This window comes from Spermophilus citellus, assembly GCF_964194105.1.
Source record: "Spermophilus citellus genome assembly, chromosome: 1".
NCBI classification, from domain to species: domain Eukaryota; kingdom Metazoa; phylum Chordata; class Mammalia; order Rodentia; family Sciuridae; genus Spermophilus; species Spermophilus citellus.
In genome coordinates this window covers 192800794-192823714 of record NC_138182.1, presented here as the reverse complement: position 1 = coordinate 192823714, position 22921 = coordinate 192800794, and the positions used below count along the sequence as shown (strand labels likewise).

Genomic DNA, 22921 nt, shown 5'->3' with positions numbered 1-22921 from the left:
AAAATGAGCTTCCCAAGCCATCCTAACTGATGTCCTCCAAATGTTGTTCCCTGCTGAGAAACAAACCGGTTTTTGCCTCTCACCCAAACTCAGCTCACATCTTCTCCAAAGAAATTATTAGGACATTCCATTAGCTAACAATGGTCCCAGCTAATTAATGTACTCCAATATCTAGCAACTGTTTTACAGGAAAAATAATCTACATTGTATTTACTGCAAATCCTCACCAACGTGACAAAGACAAATACCAACATAATTATTTTTCAGCTGTTATTCAACAATTAAAGTGATTTTCAAATATGAACACTACAATTACGAGAAGGAAGGACATAGTTCTGCTTTAAAACTGCCTGGAAATAGAACTCTTATACTACACTAATGATTTAGGATTGAGCTAGAAATATAGACTCTCTTACTAATAGAGTAAGTGGGGCAGAAATAAACCTTCCAGTGATTTGGTGGTGGGAGGGGCCACACTTTAAAAAAGGGGCAGTGGAATTGTATTTCTGAAATAAATGATCTGAAAATCTTTTTTTTTTTTTTTAAGAGAGAGTGAGAGAGAATTTTTTTTATTTTTTAGTTCTCGGCGGACACAACATCTTTGTTGGTATGTGGTGCTGAGGATCGAACCCGGGTCGCACGCACGCCAGGCGAGCGCGCTACCGCTTGAGCCACATCCCCAGCCCCTGATCTGAAAATCTAAAAAAAAAAAAAAAAAAAAAAATTAAATGTGGCTCAGTGGTTAAGCACCCCTGGGTTCAATCCCTGGTACCAAAAAAAAAAAAAAAAAAAAAACACACCCAACTTTTCCCTTTATTCACTTTAAGCAAAAAAATCACATTAAATGAACTTAAGAAAGCCGATTATAGCATGGTTCGTAGCTTGTGACATGTGAACCAAATCAATATAACAGAAGGCCAAAGGAAAAGCACAGGCAAGTGGGTTAACCAAAGAATGAACATGTGTGAGATTATTTTTCCTTTGTGCTTTATTTGGTTTTGTATGGCTTATCTATTTATACTTAGTTGGAGTTTTAAGTCATGACTATAATAAAAATGTGTTTTTTACATATTCACCCTGGGCAGATCGGATTCATAATTATATTTCACTTAAGGTCTTAAGCTATTCCATGATTAAACTATCAACAATTTGAATTCAAAAGTTTCTGTGTGAGTACATTGGAACCCTATATAGGAATACCATAATGGAAGTAAAATAACTCAAAACTGAACACACACATTGATCATAACTTTGTTGAAATCCAAGGAACATGAAAGGAGAAAGGGGGAAAAAAAGTCTTACTAAGCTAAAAAAAGTTTCACAGAACTTCATAATGTTAAAGCATTTAATTATTGTTTTAAACAAAACAGTTGTTTTAAAAATGCATCTCCAGTATCCTAACATCATAAGCCAATAGAAGAAAGACACTAAGAGATAGTCTAGCCACTCGGGAACCTGAGATGCAGCAAGGGGAGGTGCTAGGCTGGGGTGGGGGACTTGCCTACCTGTGTGAATCCTGGATTCAATAATCATATCACATCACCTTACCTTACCACACACACAATAGGATAAGGTTCTCTAACACAGTCATGGTAAAAGAAATAAAGAGCTTAAAAATGGAGTTACCCAAATGCTATTTATTTATCTAGATTCTGAACAGACTTCCTTGTCCAAGTGAAGGGACAGAGGTGATTCTCCAACAACACATTATACTACCTGGTACATATACTGAATCATATATTTTTACTGTTTCCTAGGTGGATGTGAATGATCTAAGTTCTCCAACAGGCTTGTGCTCTTAGAAAGTTGTGCAGGTGATCAGAACAAACAATGCAGAACAAAACTTGAGAACCATCAGCTCAAATTTCAATCTTAACAGCACCAACCCTACTCATTTCTAGGAAAGAAAATCTAAATGACCCATATGGGATGAATGGGCTGCAGTCTGGAGGCGGGCTACACCTTTCCAACAATGAGTGAGAGGTGGAGAGAGAAAAGCTATGTGTACAAAGCAAACTGAATAATGTCTCTACTACAATTAGAATAAGTCAATATGACCTAGAACATTCACCTGAACATTCTCAAATTTGTGAAAGAATTCAAGATAAAAACATTTATTTAAACAAAGGGGCTGAGGTTGTGGCTCAGTAGCAGAGCACTCGCCTGGCATGTGTGAGGCACTGAGCTTGATCCTCAGCACCAGGTATAAATAAATAAAAAATAAAGGTACATCAACAACTAAAAAATATTTTTTTAAAAAACATGTTGTTTACAAAAACTGTACCTAAAAGCCCTATACTTGCATTGCTGGAACATCAACCTCTCCAGGGCTTTCAGTCCCTAGCTAAACCTCAGAGGAGTTCTGGAGCTGCCAGCTGGCAGACTGCAGCCATGCTCTCCTCAGGCCTGGACTACTGTCATTATATGGGTCCCCTCTCTCTAGGGCCATATCATCCTCAAGTGGCAGGCACTGATCCTTAGCTCTGAACTCTAGGGCTACACATCACATACTGCTTCTCTGGACAAACACCATGGTTTACAAGTCCATTTTTCTCTGCAGACCCTTACTGTTATATTCTCACCACTGACCCAAAGCCTGACCACCTAGGCTCAGTGCTGCGGCTTCCTTTTTCTCTTTCCTAAGCCACCTACCAGGGCTTTGCTTCTCTATGAAATGGTTAGCAGGTCTAAAATTTCATGGAGCAGAATCAGGAATCATAGGATACTGAGTTGGAGATATCTCAGGAATGAACAAGTTCAAAGAAAGAGTGGTATCAAATTCTAATTCATCAAACTAAGAGATTATAGAGGCCATATATTTATACATTTTATGGGCAATGTACTATTTAAATATTCTGAAGCCTTTAAAAAAGATAACGGGGAAAGATGATCAAGATATAGTGTTGAGTGTAAAAGTAGATTCTTATACACAATGGAGTTCTTTATTTTAAAAAAAAATTTTAATATTTATTTTTTAGTTTTTGGTGGACACAACATTTTTTTTTAATTTTATTTTTATGTGGTGCTGAGGATTGAACCCAGTGCCTCGTGTATGCCAGGCGAGCGCGCTACCACTTGAGCCACATCCCCAGCCCACACAATGGAGTTCTATTCAGCCATAAAGAATGAAATTATGATAAATGGATAGAACTGGGGAACATCATGCTAAGTGAGATAAGCCAGATCCAAAAAGTCAGACTCAAATATTTTCTTTCATATGCTTAAGATAGAAAAAAAGGAATAAAAAAAGAGAATCTTGGGGCTGGGGTTGTGGCTCAGCAATAGAGTGCTCAACTAGTGTGTGAAGGCCCTGGGTCTTATCCTCAGCACCACATAAAATAAATAAATAAAATATTGTGTCCAACTACAATTAAAAAATAAATATTAAAAAAAGGGGGAACTGGGGTTGTGGCTCAGCAGTAGAGCGTTCACCTAGCATGTGCAAGGCCCTGGGTTCGATCCTCAGCACCACATAAAAATAAAGATGTTGTGTCCACCGAAAACTAAAAAAAAAAATATTAAAAAATTCTCTCTAAAAATAATAAATAAATAAATAAAATGAAAGTATTGTGTCCATCTACAACTAAAAAAAAAAAATTTTAAGGGAATCTTATGAAAATAGAAAGAAGATCAGACCAGCAGAAACAGTGCACTGTACCAAGGGGAAAGGAGGAGGGGAGGGAATGGGAAAAAAACTAAGAAATAAAGTTTACCAAATCATACTAGGTGTATATATGCATTCCAATTTTATATATAACCATAATGCATCAATTAAAAGCAAATAAATAAAGACCAAGACAGTAGAAGGGGATCAGGGGTAAAAGGGAGAAAGAGGAGAGGGAAGTGGATAGTACTAGGCATGGAAATGGAGAAAACTACATTATATGCATTTATGAATGCCAAAATGAACCCTACTATTATGTATAACTATAATGCATTAAAATTTTTTAAAAGAAAGGTAGATTCTAGGGATTGTGGCTCAGCAATACAGCCCTTGCCTAGCACGTGCGAGGCTCTGGGTTTGATCCTCAGCACCACATAAAAATAAATAAATAAAATAAAGATATTGTGTCCAACTACAACTAAAAAATAAATATTAAAAAAAAGTAGATTCTAATTTTGTGTGAAAGCAGATGTGTTTATGTTGAAAGATCAAGAATGGGGGCTGGGGTTGTAACTCAGTGGTAGAGCGCTTGCTGAGCATGTGAGAGACACTGGGTTCAATTCTTAGCACCACATATAAATAAATAAAATAAAGGTACATTGACAACTAAAACATTTTTTTAAAAGAATCTATTTTTTTTTTAAAGATCAAGGAAAAAAAGATAGAATACTGAGTTGGAGATATCTCAGGGATCCATCAGGTATTCGGAAAGATATACTTCAAAGTTAATCCTGAGTGGTAGGATGATAGAATTTTTCTTTTTCTTTTTTTTTTTTTTAAAGGTCTGAGCAATGAGTATGTACTATTTTTCAATAATGAAAGAGCAAGGGAGATTTATATTTAGGAAGAAAAAAAGGCACTAAACTTTCTATAACTACTTCCTCCTATGAGACTAGATCTCTTTAGGGCTTTATTAAACACTAAGTGAACATCAAACAATTTCATTTAATTTCTCTCTTGAGGAAACAACTAGTGATTTTCTTACAAACAAACTTCTCTAACAACAGTCAGACAGAATCTCTTGTGTTTCAAAGTTTTAAAGGTCTTCAAAGGCTGGGAACTGTGACAGATACCTGTAATCCCAATGAAAGGCTGAGGCAAGAAGATCCAAGTTCAAGGCCAGCCTCAGTAACTTAGCAAGACCTGTCTCAAAAAAATAAAAAGGGGCTGGAGATGTAACTTGGTGGTAAAGCAAGCACCACTAGGTTCAATAACCAGTACAAAAAAAAGAATAAAAAAAAGGTCTTCAAGGGCTGGGGATGTGGCTCAATGGTAGAACACTTGCCTAGCATATTTGAAGCCCTAGGTTCATTCCAAGTACTGAGGGGGCACGAGTGGTGTGTGGGTGGGTAGAAGCCTTCAAGAGCCAGGTGCAGTGGCATGCACCTATAGACCTCAGATGTTCAGGAGCCTGAGACATGAGAATTGCAAGTTTGAGGCCAGACTGGGCATTTAGCCAAACCCTGCCACAAAATAAAAATTAAAAGGGGTTGGGGGGGGGGGTAGCTCAGTGGTAGAGCGCCCCTGGGTTAAATTCCCAGAACCACACAAAAAAGAGTAAATAATTTAAAAATTTTTTTTAATTTAAAAAAAAAAGAAATAACTAACCTTGGGCAAGCTGTTCAATCTCTCTAAGCCTTAGCTTGCTCATCTGTCAAGTAGGATTATAAACCTCATTGTGCTGATAATGAAGATTAAAGTAGCTAATACATGAAAAGCACTTAGAAACACTGAATGGCATAAGTAAGCACTCGGTAACTATTCTATTAATAGGTAATAATTTAAATAAATCTCTGTTCTTCATAAAAATTAGGCAATAATTATAGCATGGTAATAATTTATTATTATCACAGGAAGGTAAGAGATTAAAAACAAGAAGACTCTAGTCCCTCTAGCTAAGCATAGCTGGTAGAAGGTTCATTATCAGTTAATAAGGCTAAAAGGGGATTAGAGCATTAGCCATGGATTTTAATTATACTCCAAATCTCAAATGTTTCAAATCCCAAATGATATAACAGTAAGAGCTGGAAAAAAAAAATCCTGTTTGAAAAAAAATTCAGATGCTGGTGAAAACATTTTTTCAGGCCCACCCTAAAAGATGTACTTGCAGGGGCTGAGGTTGTGGCTCAGTGGCAGAGCGCTTGCCTTGCACATGTGAGGCACTGGGTTTGATCCTCAGCACCACATAAAGTAAATAAGTAAGTAAAACAAAGGTACTGTGTCCATGTTCAACTAAAAAAATTAAAAATTAAAAAAACAAAAAGATGTACTGGCAAAAAGTCTTTTCTTTGGTACTGAATTGTTACTGATATGCCCATGACTCATTGGCCAACCCTCTTCCAGCCACTGGGCCCCAGTAATTGTTACCAGCTGATTCTACTTTTGTTGACCATCTGCTTGTTCACATCTTGGCTGCTATTTTCTGACAGGGCAAAATCATTTTAGCCCAAGGATAGCATTAAACATATGTGAAGAAAACACAAGTTGAGTCAAGATGTCCTGGGCTACCAATATTCACCTAAGGACTTTAGTAATATTCAAGTTCATCAACTGAGCAAACATCTGGTAGGGATGGTGATAGTAGGAGAGGCCATGCAAAAGGGGGCAAGGGGCATGAGAAACCTTGTACCTTCTGCTCAATTTTGCTGTGAATCTAAAATTGCTTTAAACAATAATCTACTTTAAAAAATACTTACCAATTAGGCATCTTATAAGACCAGGTTTTTAATACTTTTTTAAAATTGTTTTTTTTAGTAGTTGATGGGCCTTTATTTTATTCATTTACTTATATGCGGTACTGAGAATCGAACCCAGTGTCTTACACATGTGAGGCAAGCGCTCTACCACTGAGCCACAACCCCAGCCCCAGATTTTTTATTCTTATATTACCATTATGCCCAGCTGTTTTGATAGAAACGGAGTTTATGTCTTCCCATTAACCTAGACACTACATATATACTAATAACTTCCAAATTTGTATCTGCAGCTCAAATCTCTTCTTAGCACACAAGTGCTCAGTTAAGTATTCACTGCTAAATGACAATCCCCATCCTCATTTGATTTTTGCAGTAACACTGCTGCTTCAGGCATCCTTTAATAAAGCAGTGAATCGATATCATTGCCCAATGAAGGCTCACTTCATATGTGTATCAGACATTGTTCACTACCAGCCATTTCTTCCTCCTCTTACTCACTCTCAGGGCTCTGATTTTGTGTGTGTGTACAAATCGGAGATGCCTTGACTCAGGGAAGCTAGGCTCCTGCCACAGGCAATGAATTAGGTTAGTCTAAACCTGTTTTGGTAATCCTAATGTCTTTGCCTACTACTAACTGACTGTATAGCTCTTTTTTTTTTTTCCTCTGCTGTTAGGAATGTCAATGTGACAAAGTTCTCCAATGAAACAGAGATGGAAATAGGCAGGAAGACTTTGGTATATATTTTTCCTCTGTTGATAATATTAAAAAGGCTTACAAGTAAAATATTTTGTAAATGTTTTTCCTTTTTCTGTTGTTGTTGTTTTGTTCTTGATCTTGCAGCTTCCTGCTTGCCAAAGACTTGGAGGGGTGGGCATGGTAGTGCACACCTGTAATCCTAGCAGCTAGGAGGCTGAAGCAGGATTGTGAGTTCAAAGTCAACCTCAGCAACTTAGCGAGACTCTGTCTCAAAATAAAAAATAAAACCCAGATGCCCTTCAATAGATGAATGTATAAAGAAACTATAGTATATATACACAACTGAATATTACTCAGCATAAAAAGAGAATAAAATCATGGAATTTGTAGGTAAATGGATGGAATTGGAGAATATCATGCTAAGCCTTAGCCAATCTCCCAAAACCAAAGGCCAAATGTTTTCTTTGATAAGTGGATGCTGATCCATAATGGGGGGTGGGGTATAGAGAGAACAGAGGAATGTTGATTGGACCAAGGAGAGGAAAGGAAGGGAAGGGGAGGGGAGGGGGCATGAAGGTAGAAAAGATGGTAGAATGAGACTAATGTCATTTTCCTAGGTACATGTATGACTGCACATGTGGTGCGACTGTACATCATGTACAACCAGATAAAAGAAAAGTTGTGCTCCATTTGTGTACAATGAATTGAAAAACTTTCTGCTGTCATATATAACTGGTTAAAACTAATACAAAATCAATTTAAAAAAATTAAAAATAAATAAAAAATAAAAAGGGCTGGGTATGTGGTTCAGTGTTTAAGCACCCCTGGGTTCAATCTCTAGTACCCAAAAAAAAAGAGCTACACCATTATGGACTATGTTGTGCACTGAGGAAATAGCCCAAGAAAAGCAAGAATTCCACTGCTGCTGGAAAAGAGCCTGGATCTCTGCTGCATCAGCCCTAAAATACCAACCTCCAGACTTCCTACACTAGACAATTCAAGGTCATTATTACTTAGGCCACTCTTAATGACTCCTGGTATAAATGGTGTGCTGTGTCACCAAAAGCTGCTGCTTCTTGCTACAGCTTGTTCTCAGAACAGCTCTTCTCTTCCTAAGGCTTCACCTACCAGTTAAGATATCCAGATGTTTACAACTACTGAAAGAACCGGAAAGAGACAAGAATGCTTCATATTTCAAAGATTAGATAGAACAGATCCATCTGAGAAATGGTCCATTTCTACATACTCTTAATTCAGATCTATTTTGTTCTTGGTAAGCAAGAGATAAAAATGTTTTTCATATATGTATCATACAACCTATTTAAAATTTCTGTGCTCAGTTTTTGTCTTTTTTAGGACAGAGTCTCTGTTTCTGAAGTGTAACAGCAGCATTCAAAAGAAAAGCAGAGGCTGAAGATGTAGGGTAGAGCTCAATTGCCCAGCATGCACAAAGCCCTGGGTTCTATCTCCAGTTCCACAAAAAGAAAAAAAAAAAAGTTGTTTAAGTAATTTACAAAGTATGATAAATACTATGCTAAAAAATACACTACCCAACTTTTATATTGATTATGGTAAGTATTCTATTATTATAGCATTGAAAAATGAAAACTAGCAAATAGGAAAAGCAGTGGGAGAAAATAACTTTTTTTTTTTTTTGTACTAAGACTTAAACTCCAGGGCACTTAATCACTGAACCAAACCACATCTCCAGCCCTTTTTTATATATTTTATTTAGAGACAGGGTCTTGCTAAGTTGCTTAGGACTCACTAAGCTGCAGAGGCTGGCTTTGAACTCACCATCCTCCTGCCTCAGCGTCCCAAGCCGCTGGGATTACAGATATGCACCTCTGTGCCTGGCAAACTTAACTGTCTTTAAGCTATTTCTGTCTAGTTTCAACTGAGATTTTCTTCTTCCAACAATGATAATTCAACTAAGCTGTATTTTGAGGACAGACATTACGTTGTCTTACTTAAATACAGCTATAAATTAAGCATTTCTGATGCTGCATTAACTCCGACTCAAAAGGTTATTTCGGCTTAGTAGATATTTCAACACTTTCATTCAGGTCATTAAATTTGAAAATGTCAATTTCCTACATTAGAATGGAGTAGTTATGTGTATGTGTAAATATATACATATATACGTATATAATATGTATATGTTGTATATAATGAAAAGGTGACCGTAATACAGAAGATACATCAAAAAAATTCACTTCAGAAGTTTTGTAAATATTAATTCCTACATCCTTGATACACTTGAAAGGTAGTTCCTAACAGGTTCTTTCCCAGAGAGAAATGGGAACTCGGGGTAACTCACTACAGAACATCAGTGCTGGTACATACCCAGAATTTTCAACACCCTTGACACTGTACTTAACCCGTGGGTCCAAGGACCTAAATGACATTCAAGGAACTAAAATCAAGTAAAACAATAGTTCTACTCCTAACTCACCAGCACCTGTGTGCTTGAGGAGGGAGTCCTACAAAGAAGAGTTAACAGAGACATGGAAAACTAGAACCTTGATGGAAACAAAACTAAGTAAAAAATTTAAAAAAGAATTAAATATTAAAAAAATCATTAGTCTGAATTATACCCATTGCTTAGGAACATATACTCTGTTGTACCAAAACAAGAAAACCACATACTTGCAACTCTGAAGAATAAAACTTTGTTGTTTTATTGTTCTTTGAATAATAATGCCTTAAACTACTAATTTAAATACAGAAAAAACCAATAGGACTAGGAACAACAACAATCAAAGAAAAAAAAGAATGAGGGGAAAATAAATTAAAGAAAATACTATTTGGAGAAATTTTTCCTTATGTTCTTAAGAGTTCAATGACATAAAGTTAGACAATCATGACTATGATTAACTTCATTTTTTTGTCCTTGATATATTAATAAAAGTAACCACATTTAATTAAACACTTACAGAACACCTGATTCTGTGCAGTTTAACATGCAATCCTCCCTGCTTCAACATATGAGAAATGGAGTCTTATAAAAGCTAAGTTCAAGGGTTGCTACAACTAGTAATTATCAGCTCCATAAAAATATGCTCCCGAACACTCACACCCAAGACACTTTGCATACTGGACGTGGTTCATCAACAGCTCAGTTCCTGTAATTCACATAAAACTAAGTAATATGTCTTCAAAGCACTGACTTTACTATTAAAACTAACTGTACCCATCAGTAAGTATTTTAATTTTAATTATAAATATAATTTATATTTATATAAAATATATTTAATATATTGTATATATTATAATATATACTATGTATATATTATAAAATATAAATAAGTCAATTATATTGCCAGAGACTGACAGTGTATCCAAAAAAGCAGTTCAAACAAAAAAAGAAGAAAAAGAAAGGTATGTATGATTGGTAAAGAACAAAGAAATCTACTTCTGGTCCATCTGCTTTTTTATTTTTAATGTGATAAGTAATGTTTAAATAACAAATATTCCAGAGTTCAAGGTATAGTCTTTGAAGTATATGGATCATAATGTTTATTATCCTTTCGTTACAGCAGATGTGTAACACAACCACTGTGATATCCACCATGTACAGGACTGTTTTTGCCTGAATTTACCAGATATAGGGATTTTTTATAATTAAAAATGGTTTTCCTATTATCAGTGCTTCACATAAGAAGAGGGAGAATCACACATTTTAAAACATAAAAACTAGTTTGCTTCTATGCCAATAAATTTCTTCTTCGTAGAAAAAAAGGTAGAAAACTTTGGGTAATCTGAAAGTTACGTGTATTTCTTCACCTTCTTCACTGTAGAGTATGTGTGCTTTCAAAGCAAGGGAGAAGACCAAAAGAGCTAGAGAGATAAAGGAAAGAATACGGATCATAAAATACTGAAACAATGCTTATTTACTGTTTATACCATGGGCTCCCACACCAAACAAAAACAAACCCATGAGACAGCTAGAGGTCAATATGATTTTTCAATATCTAGAAAATAATGGCCAGGCACAGTGACACACACCTGTAATTCCAGAGACTTGGGAAGCTGAGGTAAGAAGATCACAAGTTTGAAGCCAGCCTCCCCAATTTAGCAAGACCCCGTCTCAAAATTTTAAAAATTAAAAAAAAAAAAAGACTGGGGTTACAGTTCAGTGGTTAAGCACTCCTGGGTTTAATTCTCAATACAGAAAAATAAAAAGATAAATAAAAAATATCTTCTAAGATGATTATGTAACTACAAGGAGCACATACCATCCTCCTTTTTTAAAAAATATATTTTTGTAGTTGTAGATGGATACAATATCTTTGTTTTTATTTATTTATCTTTATGTGGTGCTGAGGATTGAACGCAGGGCCTCACAAATGCTAAGCAAGCACTCTACCACTGAGCTACAACCCAGCCCCACTTCTTTACTTTTTAATATAGTATTTTCCCATAATATCCAATGACCAACAAAATAATAAGCATACTATACAGTAAGTTAAATTCACAAATTCTAAGACAACCTAGTTAGTAGAATTCTACTAGGACAACCCTGTGTCAATAAAGTTAATTGCTCTATAAATATATTATCTATATTAAGTATGGTATTATAAAATTTAACTTAAGTATCTCACAACTTAAGTGGGAAACAATTTATTCTACCTTTTCCTAGGTAAGAGGGCCACATCAAGAGGCAGTCTAGAGTTACTTCTGACATGTAAGTGATCCCTTAACTCGATCACCCAGCCTAACTATCAGAAGCTGCAGGATATATTATTTTATTTTTATTTATTTTTTGCCATGTGACTAAGAGGGACTGATAATAAGCTCTACACCCAGGAATCAGAAGAATGAGCTAGTGACAGAATGAACTCAGGGCAGGTTTCTATTTTTTAACTGCTACAAAAATTAATTTCATTAGCAATTTTAAAATTGTTCTTAAATTTCTGTTACAGTAATTCCTTATTCCTCAAAATTAATTCATTGCTAATGTTGTCAATAGTCTTTAAATACCTTAAGATCATATTTGTACTTGTTTCAAATGCTGTATGATGAGATTAAGTTGAAAAGTGAAATCTCATGCAAAGTCAGCCCTGAGAAAGATAACTTCAGGACAGAGGGGAAATGAGAAGATGGAAGGAAGGACAAATGAACCAAATTTCCATAAGTTGATAGTGGGGCTGGGGCTCAGTGGTAGAATGCTTGCCTAGCATGTGTGAGGCACTGGTTTCAATTCTCAGCACCACATATAAATAAAATTTAAAAATAAACTAAAAAAAAAAAAAGTTCATAGGGAACATTCTAGAACAGAGTATAAAAAATGGGATTCTTTCCATAGCTTCTTGAGAACCCAGAAACTCAGATCATGAATAAATAATTTAAATCATTTTATTTGCTTCTCAACACTTTCTTTTCTTTATGACACAGGCCAGGAAGAAAAAAAGTCCCAAATTATTGACTACAATTAATCTTTTTTAAAAAAGGCCACAAATTATTTATCATAAGAACATCTTATTATTTTTAGTTTTCTCCACAACACCTTTATCTTAAAATAGTTCAGCAATAATTAGCAGTAATACCAAGTGAAAATACAGCCAGGAGGAAAATGACAAAAGTGAAATGTTTAGGATTTCAGTATTGCTTAAGGGTACAATTTGCAGAATGCCAAAATATATTTTTGATCAAAGTACACAGTCAGCCAGAAGGCCACGTTTGCTTGTGTTTCATAATGTGCTTTGTCATCTCTAAGGCAAAACATGGACATGCTTTGCTCTGCTCTTAAGCACTTTAGCAAAGAACATACAGAGAGAAAAGTTAGTGTAAAAGGAACATAGCAACTTAAGTAGAAAACATATCTGTTCCCAAGTTCTCATGCGTGAAAAAGAAGAAAACATAAGTTCATTACAGGTTCTCAGAAAACACACACAAAAAAACAAATACACCCCTTACTAATGACTCCAAGAAAAAGCTACAAATGCACATCCTTCAGTACCAGGAAGAAGCTTAGTTCTGTTTCAGAGGACTGGCTGCAAACAGAAAGTGTCTGATTCACAAGTGTCAGTCACACCACGGTGCTGCCATCTCAAACACTCCTCTGGGTAATGAACCTATTGAGGACTCTGTCATTGCAAACAATAAACAAGTAGATGGCCACTCTGTTTAACATATGTTCCCTAAAATGTATTCTCACTTTAACTGCTATGCATCACTAGCTAAAAAGGTGATGTAACTTTTATTTACGGTTACTATATTACAACTCTTTTTTAAAAAATTTTTGCATTATAACTCTTATAAATATTCTGACAGTGTTTTTTTTAAATTACCCCCTCAAATCCCCTTTCTGATCTGACCAAATAGCTCCCATTGACATATGTTACCTCTTGACACAAAACTAAAGGCAAGGCTGCATCCTTTTAAGAAATCCAACTCCATGTGCCATTTTCATTTCAGATAGACTTGAACTAGTAAATCAGAGCAAGTCTCTGCAAATAACTATACAGATTGCTGCCATCATAAATCAGAGCTACATAACATCCAACAACAGAAGTAAATTATTAGTAACATTGCTAATGTTCACAAAACACTGCATATGTTTTTGTAGGCACATATGTGATTTGGAAGGGCAACACCTCATTTGAGAGGAAAATATGGTGCAGGAAGGTAATGTGTTGACACAGTCATCTGACAAAAGAAAAACTTAACATCAACAGTTTAATTTTCTCCTCTATGAAAGGTTATGGCATGTATCTGCAAGACAAAGAGCCATGTGGGAAATCATATAACTTAAAAACTAAAAATACTGACTTTGGAACCGGCATGCTGGTATACCCCTATCACCCCAGTGACTTGGGAAATTAGGCAGGAGGATACAGGTTTGAGGCCAGACTCAGCAATTTAGTGACACCTGGTCTTAAAATAAAATAAAGGGGGCTGGGGACATAGCTCATTTGTAGGGTGCCCTGGGTTCAATCACCAATACAAAAAAAAAAAAAAAACTTGGGATCCAGTCTTCTTGGGTTCAAATACAAGTTCCACCATCAACTAACTGTGAGATCTTGATCAATTTACTTGTTTCCTTGCCTATAAAAGTGGGAATAATCATAGCACTTACAATAGGATTGATACAAACACTAAATGAGCTATAGTTGTAAAGTCCTTACACAGGATATATGTGTCTTTTAAATAATATGCTGGCACACATGTCCAGCAGCCATGTAAAGAGTTAAAAGCAATAAAATCCTTTGTACTGGTGGCTGGGTTTAAAATGGGCTGGTGAGGAGCTGAGGTGTGGCTCAGCGGTAGAGCGCTCACCTAGCACATGTAGGTCCCTGGGTTCTATCTCAGCACCACATAAAAATAAACAAAATAAAGGTACAAAAAATAATAAAAATAAAATGGGCTGGTGAAAGGCACACACAAAATAACTCATCACTGAAGTGGGTATGAGTTTCAAATGTTTCCAAACATTAAATTAAATGTAGATTCTACAGTGTTGGACTCTAAACAAATGTGATTTTTCCAAGATTTTCAATAAAATATGCCGAAATATGCTTCTACATTCCTGTGTAGTTACTGTGGACTCCAAACCAAGTCTGGCCTATGAGTGACCTTGGGAAACACACTTCACCTTTCTGTCCCAGTTATTGTCATTCAAAACTAAAAGGGGGCTGGGGATGTAGCTCAGTGGTAGAGCACTTGCCTGGCATGTGCAAGTCCCTGGGTTAAATCTCCATCATAGCAAAAAAACAAAAGGAATGAAAATACACATCTGACCTCTAAGGCCCAGGAAGGCAGCAATCTGATTCATAAGAAAAATATGAGATAAAAAATGAAGAGCGATAGATGATTTTGCAGAATTTTAAACAAGGTTGCTAGGTAATACAGAAAGCAAATCTCCCTTTCCTCTCATTGCAGGGCAAAAATAAAAATAGAAAATCAAATCATTAGTGGACACTGCCTCACAATTTTACTTGAACAAAGAAGCAGGGACAGAACTAATGTTCCCTGGTTGATCCGGCACTCACACTCAAGGACTGTCTCCTGGAGTGGGGGGTATTACAATTTGGATCTGGAATGTCCCCCAAAGGCTATATGTTGAAGTTTTGGTTCCCAGCTGTGGCACAGCTGGGAGATTTACCCAAGCAGATTATTCAAGGTGGAAACTTCAGGAGATAGGGCCTAGGTGGAGGAAGCAGGTACCTGGGCATATGTCCTTGAAGGCTGTATCTTGTCCTGGACCCTTTTTCTTTTCTCTTTTCTCTCTCTCTGCTTCCTGGCCACCATCAAGTGAGTAGCTGTGTTCTACCAAGGGACCACAGACTGAAACCTCTGAAACTCTTGAGCAAAATAAATCCTTTCACTTTTAAGTTAGTTTTCTCAGGCATTTTGTCACTGTGACAGAAAGATGACTACCATTGGGTTATCTCTGTCTTAGGCAAAAGACTTTGTAGACATAGGTACATCACAGCAACACGTTCCCTAGAGATCTCAGATAAAAGACACTTATTTGAGCAATGCCATTCAAAAGAGGGCTGCACCTCTTTTGAAAGGCCACAAAGTATGTGATTCCATTTATGTGAAATGTCGAAAATAGGCAGATCCATACAAGCAGGAAGTAAACTAGAGGTTTCCAGGACCTGGGATAAGAGAAATGGTAAAATTGTTGATGGTTTCCTTTTAAGGTGATGAAAATGTTTTAGAATTAAATAGTGATGATGTTTACACAACTGTGTAAACATAATGGCCAATGAACTGTATACTTTAAAAGGATAGTATGTAAATTATAGCTCAGTAATAGGGAAAGGGCAGGTCTATCTTTACAACAGAGGGAACCTATTGTTATCCAGTAGTGTGCCTTCTCTTATCAGTAAGTAAGTAAAAGTAATTTCTGTCAACAACTCTTGATAATGACAAGGCTGGAATTAGATTTCCAATTGCCTATAGAGGATGATCAAGAAGTCTGGAAACACAGCGGTTGGGGAGTAAAGGCCCTATACTCAAGGAGCTCAAAGAGAAATTATATACATGGAAAATAGGAATAACCAGTAGGAAGGACATGAACAATAAGGCCCTGGTTGGCCAACTGCAGTGGCACATGCCTGTAATCCCTGCAACTCAGGAGGCTGAGGCAGAAAAATTGCAAGTTTGAACCAGCCTCAGCAATTTATTGAGACCCTTGGCAACTTAGTGGGACCCTGTCTCAGAATAAAAAATAAAAAGGACTGAGGATGTAGCCCAGTGGTAAAGTGCTCCTGGGTTCAATCCCCAGTAAGCAAGTAAATAAACAAATAAGGCACTTGTTTTCCCCAGTGATCACTGAAAAAGTCTTTAACTGTCTACCTGCTCCAATATTGAGTGAGGACTGCCCTGGAGCCAGGTACACCTGAGTCTCACCCATGCATTTCCCATGAGGGTGAGTGATGAGAAGTTAGGAAGTCAAATCAGCTTTTCTGAATTTCATTTCTGCAGGCTCTGGGCCCAGTATCAACCATTGTACACAATCTGTGTACTGCTCCCTATGATGGTCCAAAGAGAAGAAACAGCAAGAATAAAAGATGAAAGGTGAGGAAAGAAGGAAATACACTTCTGGCAAGAATTTAACAGGATAGGGCTGGGGGAGTAGCTCAGTGATACGCCCCCAACATGCCTAACATGCATGAAGCTCTGGGTTCAATCCCTTGTACTTTAAAAAAAAAAAAAAAAAAATTAGTTTGACAGGAATACCAACTCCTTCCAGAAATTATAGCAGTCACTTACATTTTACCTTACCTAAAATGTAAATCATGTCACATTACCTCCTATTTAATACCCATCTGAGGCAATCAAGAAAAATGCAAATTCCGTACAACCATCTGGAATGAAATGTGCTACACCTGGTTCTCTGTCCCAGCCCTCCCTACTGATACACCTATATCTCCGTGGCACCTCCCTCCCCACTCTTCCCAGTCATAGACCTGCTGCCTCAGGGCCTGGCCCACTTCACTTCCTCTGCCTGGCTCTCCCCTTAGCTGGCCCCTTTAGAACTCAAACAGTACCTCACATAAATATCCAAAGAGAGTCTTCCTGTCATCCTCTACCACAAAACTCCCTATTCATTTTCTTTGAGGGGCTTACCACATTGTCACTATTTATCCAAGCAGATTATTCAAGACAGAGGCTGGGAACCTGTAGCTCAGTAGTAGAGCACTTGCCTCGCATGTATAAAAATTTGAGTTCAATCCCCACCACCACCAAAAAAAAAAAAAAAGAGAGAGAGAGAGAGAGAAAGCACACTCCCTGCCACATCTGAAGTGCTATTACTACGGTGCTGGCACTTGATATTTGTTAAATAAATAAACTGTATTTTTTAAAATAACTGGGTACAGTGGCACATGCCTGTAATCCCAGCAACTCAGGAGGCTCAGGCAGGAAGATCACAAGTTCAAGGACAGCCTCAGCAATTTAGTGAGACCCTCAGCAACTTAGTAAGACCCTGTCTCAAAAAAATAAAAAGGACTGGGGATGTAGTTAGTGGTAAAGCACTCCCGGATTCAATTCCTAGCATCAAAAAATTAAAATGAAAAAAGAACAAAAATAACTGGCTGGGCAGCATAATGGGAATTATGAAAAGCGCGGAGAATATAATTAGAGTAAAGATAACTGCTAAAGTCTGAATGTTGTTTTCTCTCTCAATTCATATGTTGGAATCCAACACCCAATGTGTTCATATGAAGAAATGGGCCTGTTAGGAGGTGATTAAGTCATGAGGGCTGAGCCCTCATGAGATTAGTGCCATTATAAAAGGAACTATTTGCCACTTCTGCATGTGAGGATGCAGCAAGAAAGTGTCATCTTTGAAACAGGAAACAAGCCCTCAACAGATACCAAATCAGCGGGAACATGGGTCTTGACTTCCCAGCCTACAGAATAGTGAGCAAATAATTTCGGTTGTTTAAAAATTACCCAGGGGCTGGGGATGTGGCTCAAGCGGTAGCGCGCTCGCCTGGCATGCGTGCGGCCCGGGTTCGATCCTCAGCACCACATACAAACAAAGATGTTGTGTCCGCCGAGAACTAAAAAATAAATATTAAAAAAATTCTCTCTCCCCTCTCTCACTCTCTCTTTAAAAAAAAAAAAAAAACTAAAAATTACCCAGATTGGGGCTGGGGTGTAACTCAGAGGTAGAACATTTGCCTAGTACATGTGAAGCACTGGATTTGATCCTCAGCACCACATAAAAATAAATAAATAAATAAAATAAAAGTATTGTACCCATCTATAACTAAAAAAAAAAAAAAATTTTTTTTTTAAAGTCACCCAAACTAAGGTATTTTGTTAGAGTAGCCCAACCAGACTAAGAAAGTGATTACAGGTCATGTTTTAAGCATCAATGATTTGAGTGCTACTAGAAACCACCATTTTCAAGGACTTTCTTTCTTCTGGACAATTATACAATCACACTGATTAAGCAACAAGCAACGAATAGAGCTACTTATAATGATTCTAACGGCCTGAAAATTTACTAACTAGGAGTACTCTTATTGTGCATACACTCCCAGTTTTCCTTGAGTTTCCTGCACAAAAGAATCCCAGGTAGGCTTCTGGATTATTCACAGGGTCAGTAAGCCATTCCTCTTCACATGCAAAAAGCACAGGTTATTACCACCATTGAATGCCAGGGGCTCTCAACATTGACTGAATATTAGAATGCTTTAAAAATTATAAAAGCTTGAGGAACTTTTAAAACCCCCAAAACTTAGGACATACCTCAGACTAATGATACAAGAATCTATAGGGGTTATGATTCAGGCATTCATAAATAACAATCAAAAAATACTCATTAAATATAATTTCCTGGGCTGGGGATGTGGCTCAAGTGGTAACACACTCACCTGGCATGCGAGGGGCGCTGGATTCGATCCTCAGCACCACATAAAAATAAAAAAATAAATAAAGATGTTGTGTCCACCAAAAACTAAAAAATAAATATTTAAAAAAAATTCTCTCTCTCTTAAAAAATATTTTTTTCCTGAATTTTCTTAAATTACTAAGTTCCCTTTACTACGTTTCCCCCCCCCCCAATACTGAGTACTGAACCCAGGGACACTCTATCATTGAGCCACAACCCCAGCATTTTTTAAATTTTGAGACACAAATATACATCCACAAATATATATGTCCCATATAGAAAGAGATTTTTGATTTTTCTACAGCTCACACAGATAAACTAATCACACCAAAAGAGAAACTAATGTTTCTCACATAATTAGGTACCAAATGGCACTGATATAGGGAAAAAAAATTATTATGTTATTTAGTATTTTTAAAAGTTCACATTCTTTGCTCGTTGAATATCAAACAAAAAGGCAGTTACTAAACTACCACTCAAGATTTGTTCCACATGTGATCCATAACATCTAAAGCACACACCTGACAATGCTTCAAAATCTTTTTTAAAAGAACTGCAAGTAGAAGTCAGACTTGATGGCTGAAGCCTATAATTCCAGCAACTCAGGAGGCTGAGGCAAGAGGATAAAATTCAAGGACAGCGTCAGCAATTTAGCAAGGTTCTAAGCAACTTAGTGAGACCCTGTCTCAAAATAAAAAGGGCTGGGGATGTAACTCAGTGGTAGAGTGCTACTGAGTTCAATCCCCAGTACCAAAAAATAAAACCAGAAGAACTACAAGTAGCACAAACAAAAAGAAGGTGGTAAAGGAGTACACTACAGGATTATTTTGTCTGTTACAGTCATAGCAACGTGCAAGCCATTTTGAATCAGTTGCCTACACACTTTCAATACACCATCTAACAGGAGATTAACTTTTAAGGAAAATTGTCATTATTGTATCTTTTACCTAATTGAAAGCAAAACCAGTTTTCCTTATCTGATTTCAGGAACTCAGTATATGTGGAAAACCTGGTTTGTGCATTAGTAGATAATGCTGTAGAGGATAAAAGCTCTACTCAGTTTAAAAATTAAGGATCTCTAGTTTTACCAGCAAGCAGTGTCCTGAAAGTAAGAGTTTCTATTATATGACTAATTGTCTATACCAGTCTAATACACTAACAACTACTTATGCAACTGCAGTTTATTAGTTCAAATCAGACCTATTTCTAAAATGTTTCCTCCCTTCTAGTCATATATTAAATTCTAGCCTGACCAACAATAGACACAATGTATAATAATGTGTTATCTGTCTCAGCTTCTCAGCTGAAAATTTTTTCTCTTTACTTTTATCCCTACAGATAGGGAAAAGTTCCAGAAATCAGCTGAATGAAGATAAAAGCCAACCAGCTTTCTTACAGAATAAAGCATTTGTGGAGAGGAATAATTCCTATTTGAATAAGTGGCGATAATGAAATGTAGAGCATTTTCAAAATAAACACATTATAAAATAAAAACCTCATTAGTTTCCAACCTTATAAGATTAATTTTTAATTTAGTTTAATTACAAAAATGAGTCATTTATACAATCAAGGAGTTACATTATGGATGCATTTTATAAGGTTTGTTAGATTAAGCATTTCCCAAGTTTACTGGTAATACTGGCCTTTTATAAAATCAAAAAGTTAAAATTCTCCCTCTTGTCTGAATTAATAATTCTCTATGAAGAAAGTCCTAATTGATGGGTTTTGCAGTCTATTTACATAGACATGTGGTGAAATGTCCATGAAAATAATTGTTGGGGAAAAGCAATCAGCTCCCTATACCTGTTTCGATCTCCCCATTAGAAAAAGTAGGATGTCTGAGATCTATCTAACACACCCATTTGTACATGCATGAGCGTGTATACACCCTCCCAATATAACCTGATGAAAAAATACCTTTCCTATAGTCGCCTGATCAAGAACCAAGTTAAGGCTCCAAAATGTGTAACCTTAAGCAGTAGGTACTACCTCTGGCACTTTTTTACTGCTCTCTTGGAAAATGGGGATAGACAGACAGACAGAGATACATAGGTATTCTACTACAGCAGTCTTAAATGGAGAGAGGGAAGTGGACAGGAAGGGATGTTTGCAAGGGTGAGCCACTTACGAGACATAAGCTGGGTAGCCAAATCCTATCAGGTTGCAGAGGAGAGAGGCTCCATAACCGAACACCAGGTACAAGGCCACCAGCCCGATGACACCTTGAGGGAGACATACGATAAGAAAAGTGGGTCGGATGGCAAGAGGCGCGTTCAAGCGGGGCAGCCCCTGTCCAAACCACCGGACTTGGCCTATTCTAGGCGTTTGGCTCCACACTCGATTAAACGAGAAAAACAAACCACACGAAGGTTGGGCCTGCGCCTCCGTGGGGCGCTGCCTCGGTTCTAGGGATCCCGGGCAACCCCCACCTCCGTGCCTTTCCTCCCTCCCTCGGGATGTTCCTGCCTCTCCGCGTACCCACCCTGGGGGCCCGAGAGGGCCCGGAGAAGCACCCCGCCGGCCGTCCTGCTGGAGCTCCGCCGCGCTGCGCAGCAGCGAGAAGCCCGCTTTGCGGAGGGTCGAGAGACTGGGTTTCCCTCACCTGCTCGCGGTCCCGCCCTCCCAAACCGGAGACTGCCCCTACCGCGGAGCTCTGGTTAAGGTCTGGACACTACCATTTACTTCCGATAACGAGCCAGCTCGCAGGGCCCCGGCGCTCGGCGCGAAACCCGCGCAGGTCCACCGAGACACTCGCCCAGCCGCGGGGACAGACACGTCAGCGCTGGCCCTTTCCCGCTCCCCGGGAACAGACGCCACCCTTCCTGCCCCGCTACCTGGTCCCAGGCAAAGGCCCACGACCCCGCAGCCCGAGCTGCCCAGTGCTTTCTAGACCAGCTCGGTCCCCAAGGACGCTGCTCGCCCCGTCTGCCTTTGGGAGCACTCGCCCCGCGTCTTTTCCCAGCAGCTGGTGCAGGGCGAGTTCAGTGCCAGGCCAGAAGCAGCGACCCTCGGGGGCCCAACCACCCACCGAGCGCTATGAAGCTCCGGTTCACTCCGGTCTTGGCCTCCAACTTGGCTAGGAGGTCGGTCATGCAATTCTTCTCATGCAAGAACCGGTCGAACCTCTCCCTCATGGCTGCAGACATGGCGGGGACTGTCGCGCAGCCACCGGGGTTGCTCCGAGTGCCGGGTGGACGCAGAACGAAGCAGACTGGGGCGGGGGCGGCGGCGGGCGGGGAACCGCTGCGCGTAAACGCGTCTCCGGGCGCGTGCCCTGCTCGCCCCGCCCGGCCGGTACGGCCCCTCTCCCTCCCCCGTCCGGCTCTCGACCGCAAGCGCCACGCCCTGGACACGCCAGGCCAGCATCTCTCCCGGTGGAACCCAGCTGTTACAGCCTTAAACCAACTGGGCATAAAACGAGTGAGGGAAAGGAGGCGTATTTTGTGTCTTTTGTGGGTTCATTTCTGAAGTCCGGTTAGTACAAAAAGACCTAAAGGAGGCAGAGGTCCTTGTTGAGCCTGCCTGTGATTTAGTGGGACTGGTTTGGCGTACCTACACGGCCCTGCTAAACCTGCTAAGGTATTTTTAATTTAAAAATGGAAATGTAAGACCATCCTGAAAGAACTCCGGATGCAGGCCTGTTCTCTCCCTGTGCCAGGATTCGGCACAGTTTTCTCACCTACAATTGCTAGTCTGCTTGAAAAGACCTTTGGTGAAAGCTAACACACTCTCCTCTAAGGCATCCCTTTCCCAAGTACTACACTTCTGAAACCTCTTGGTGGGCTTGCTTTGGCTTGATATCAGATATCCTGGAAATGATTACAAACCCTCTCAGTGGAAACAAAAGTCTGCACCTCTTACAAACACAATTACCCTGAAGAATAAAAAGATTGTAAGGTCTAAACTTTAGGACCTCCTTTGCTTCCTTCATGGTGTGGTGCCATATTCTTATTCTACCCACATCTCAGCTCTTGGGGTCTCTCACCCATATTATTTAGGATATACCT

General features: G+C 38.5%; 1 protein-coding gene across 1 annotated transcript in view; it reads right to left on the bottom strand.

Annotated features, from left to right (window-relative positions):
- The window catches only part of REEP5 (receptor accessory protein 5), a 74402-nt gene extending 52182 nt beyond the window's left edge, over positions 1-22220 (bottom strand). The window contains exons 1-2 of the mRNA XM_081289134.1: positions 21943-22220; positions 21043-21136 (exon numbers count right to left, since the gene is read on the bottom strand). Coding sequence (XP_081145260.1) covers positions 21043-21136; positions 21943-22060 — 212 coding nt within the window. The 5' untranslated portion in view covers positions 22061-22220. The remainder of the gene's footprint in view (positions 1-21042; positions 21137-21942) is intronic.
- Between the last annotated feature and the right edge of the window lie 701 nt (positions 22221-22921).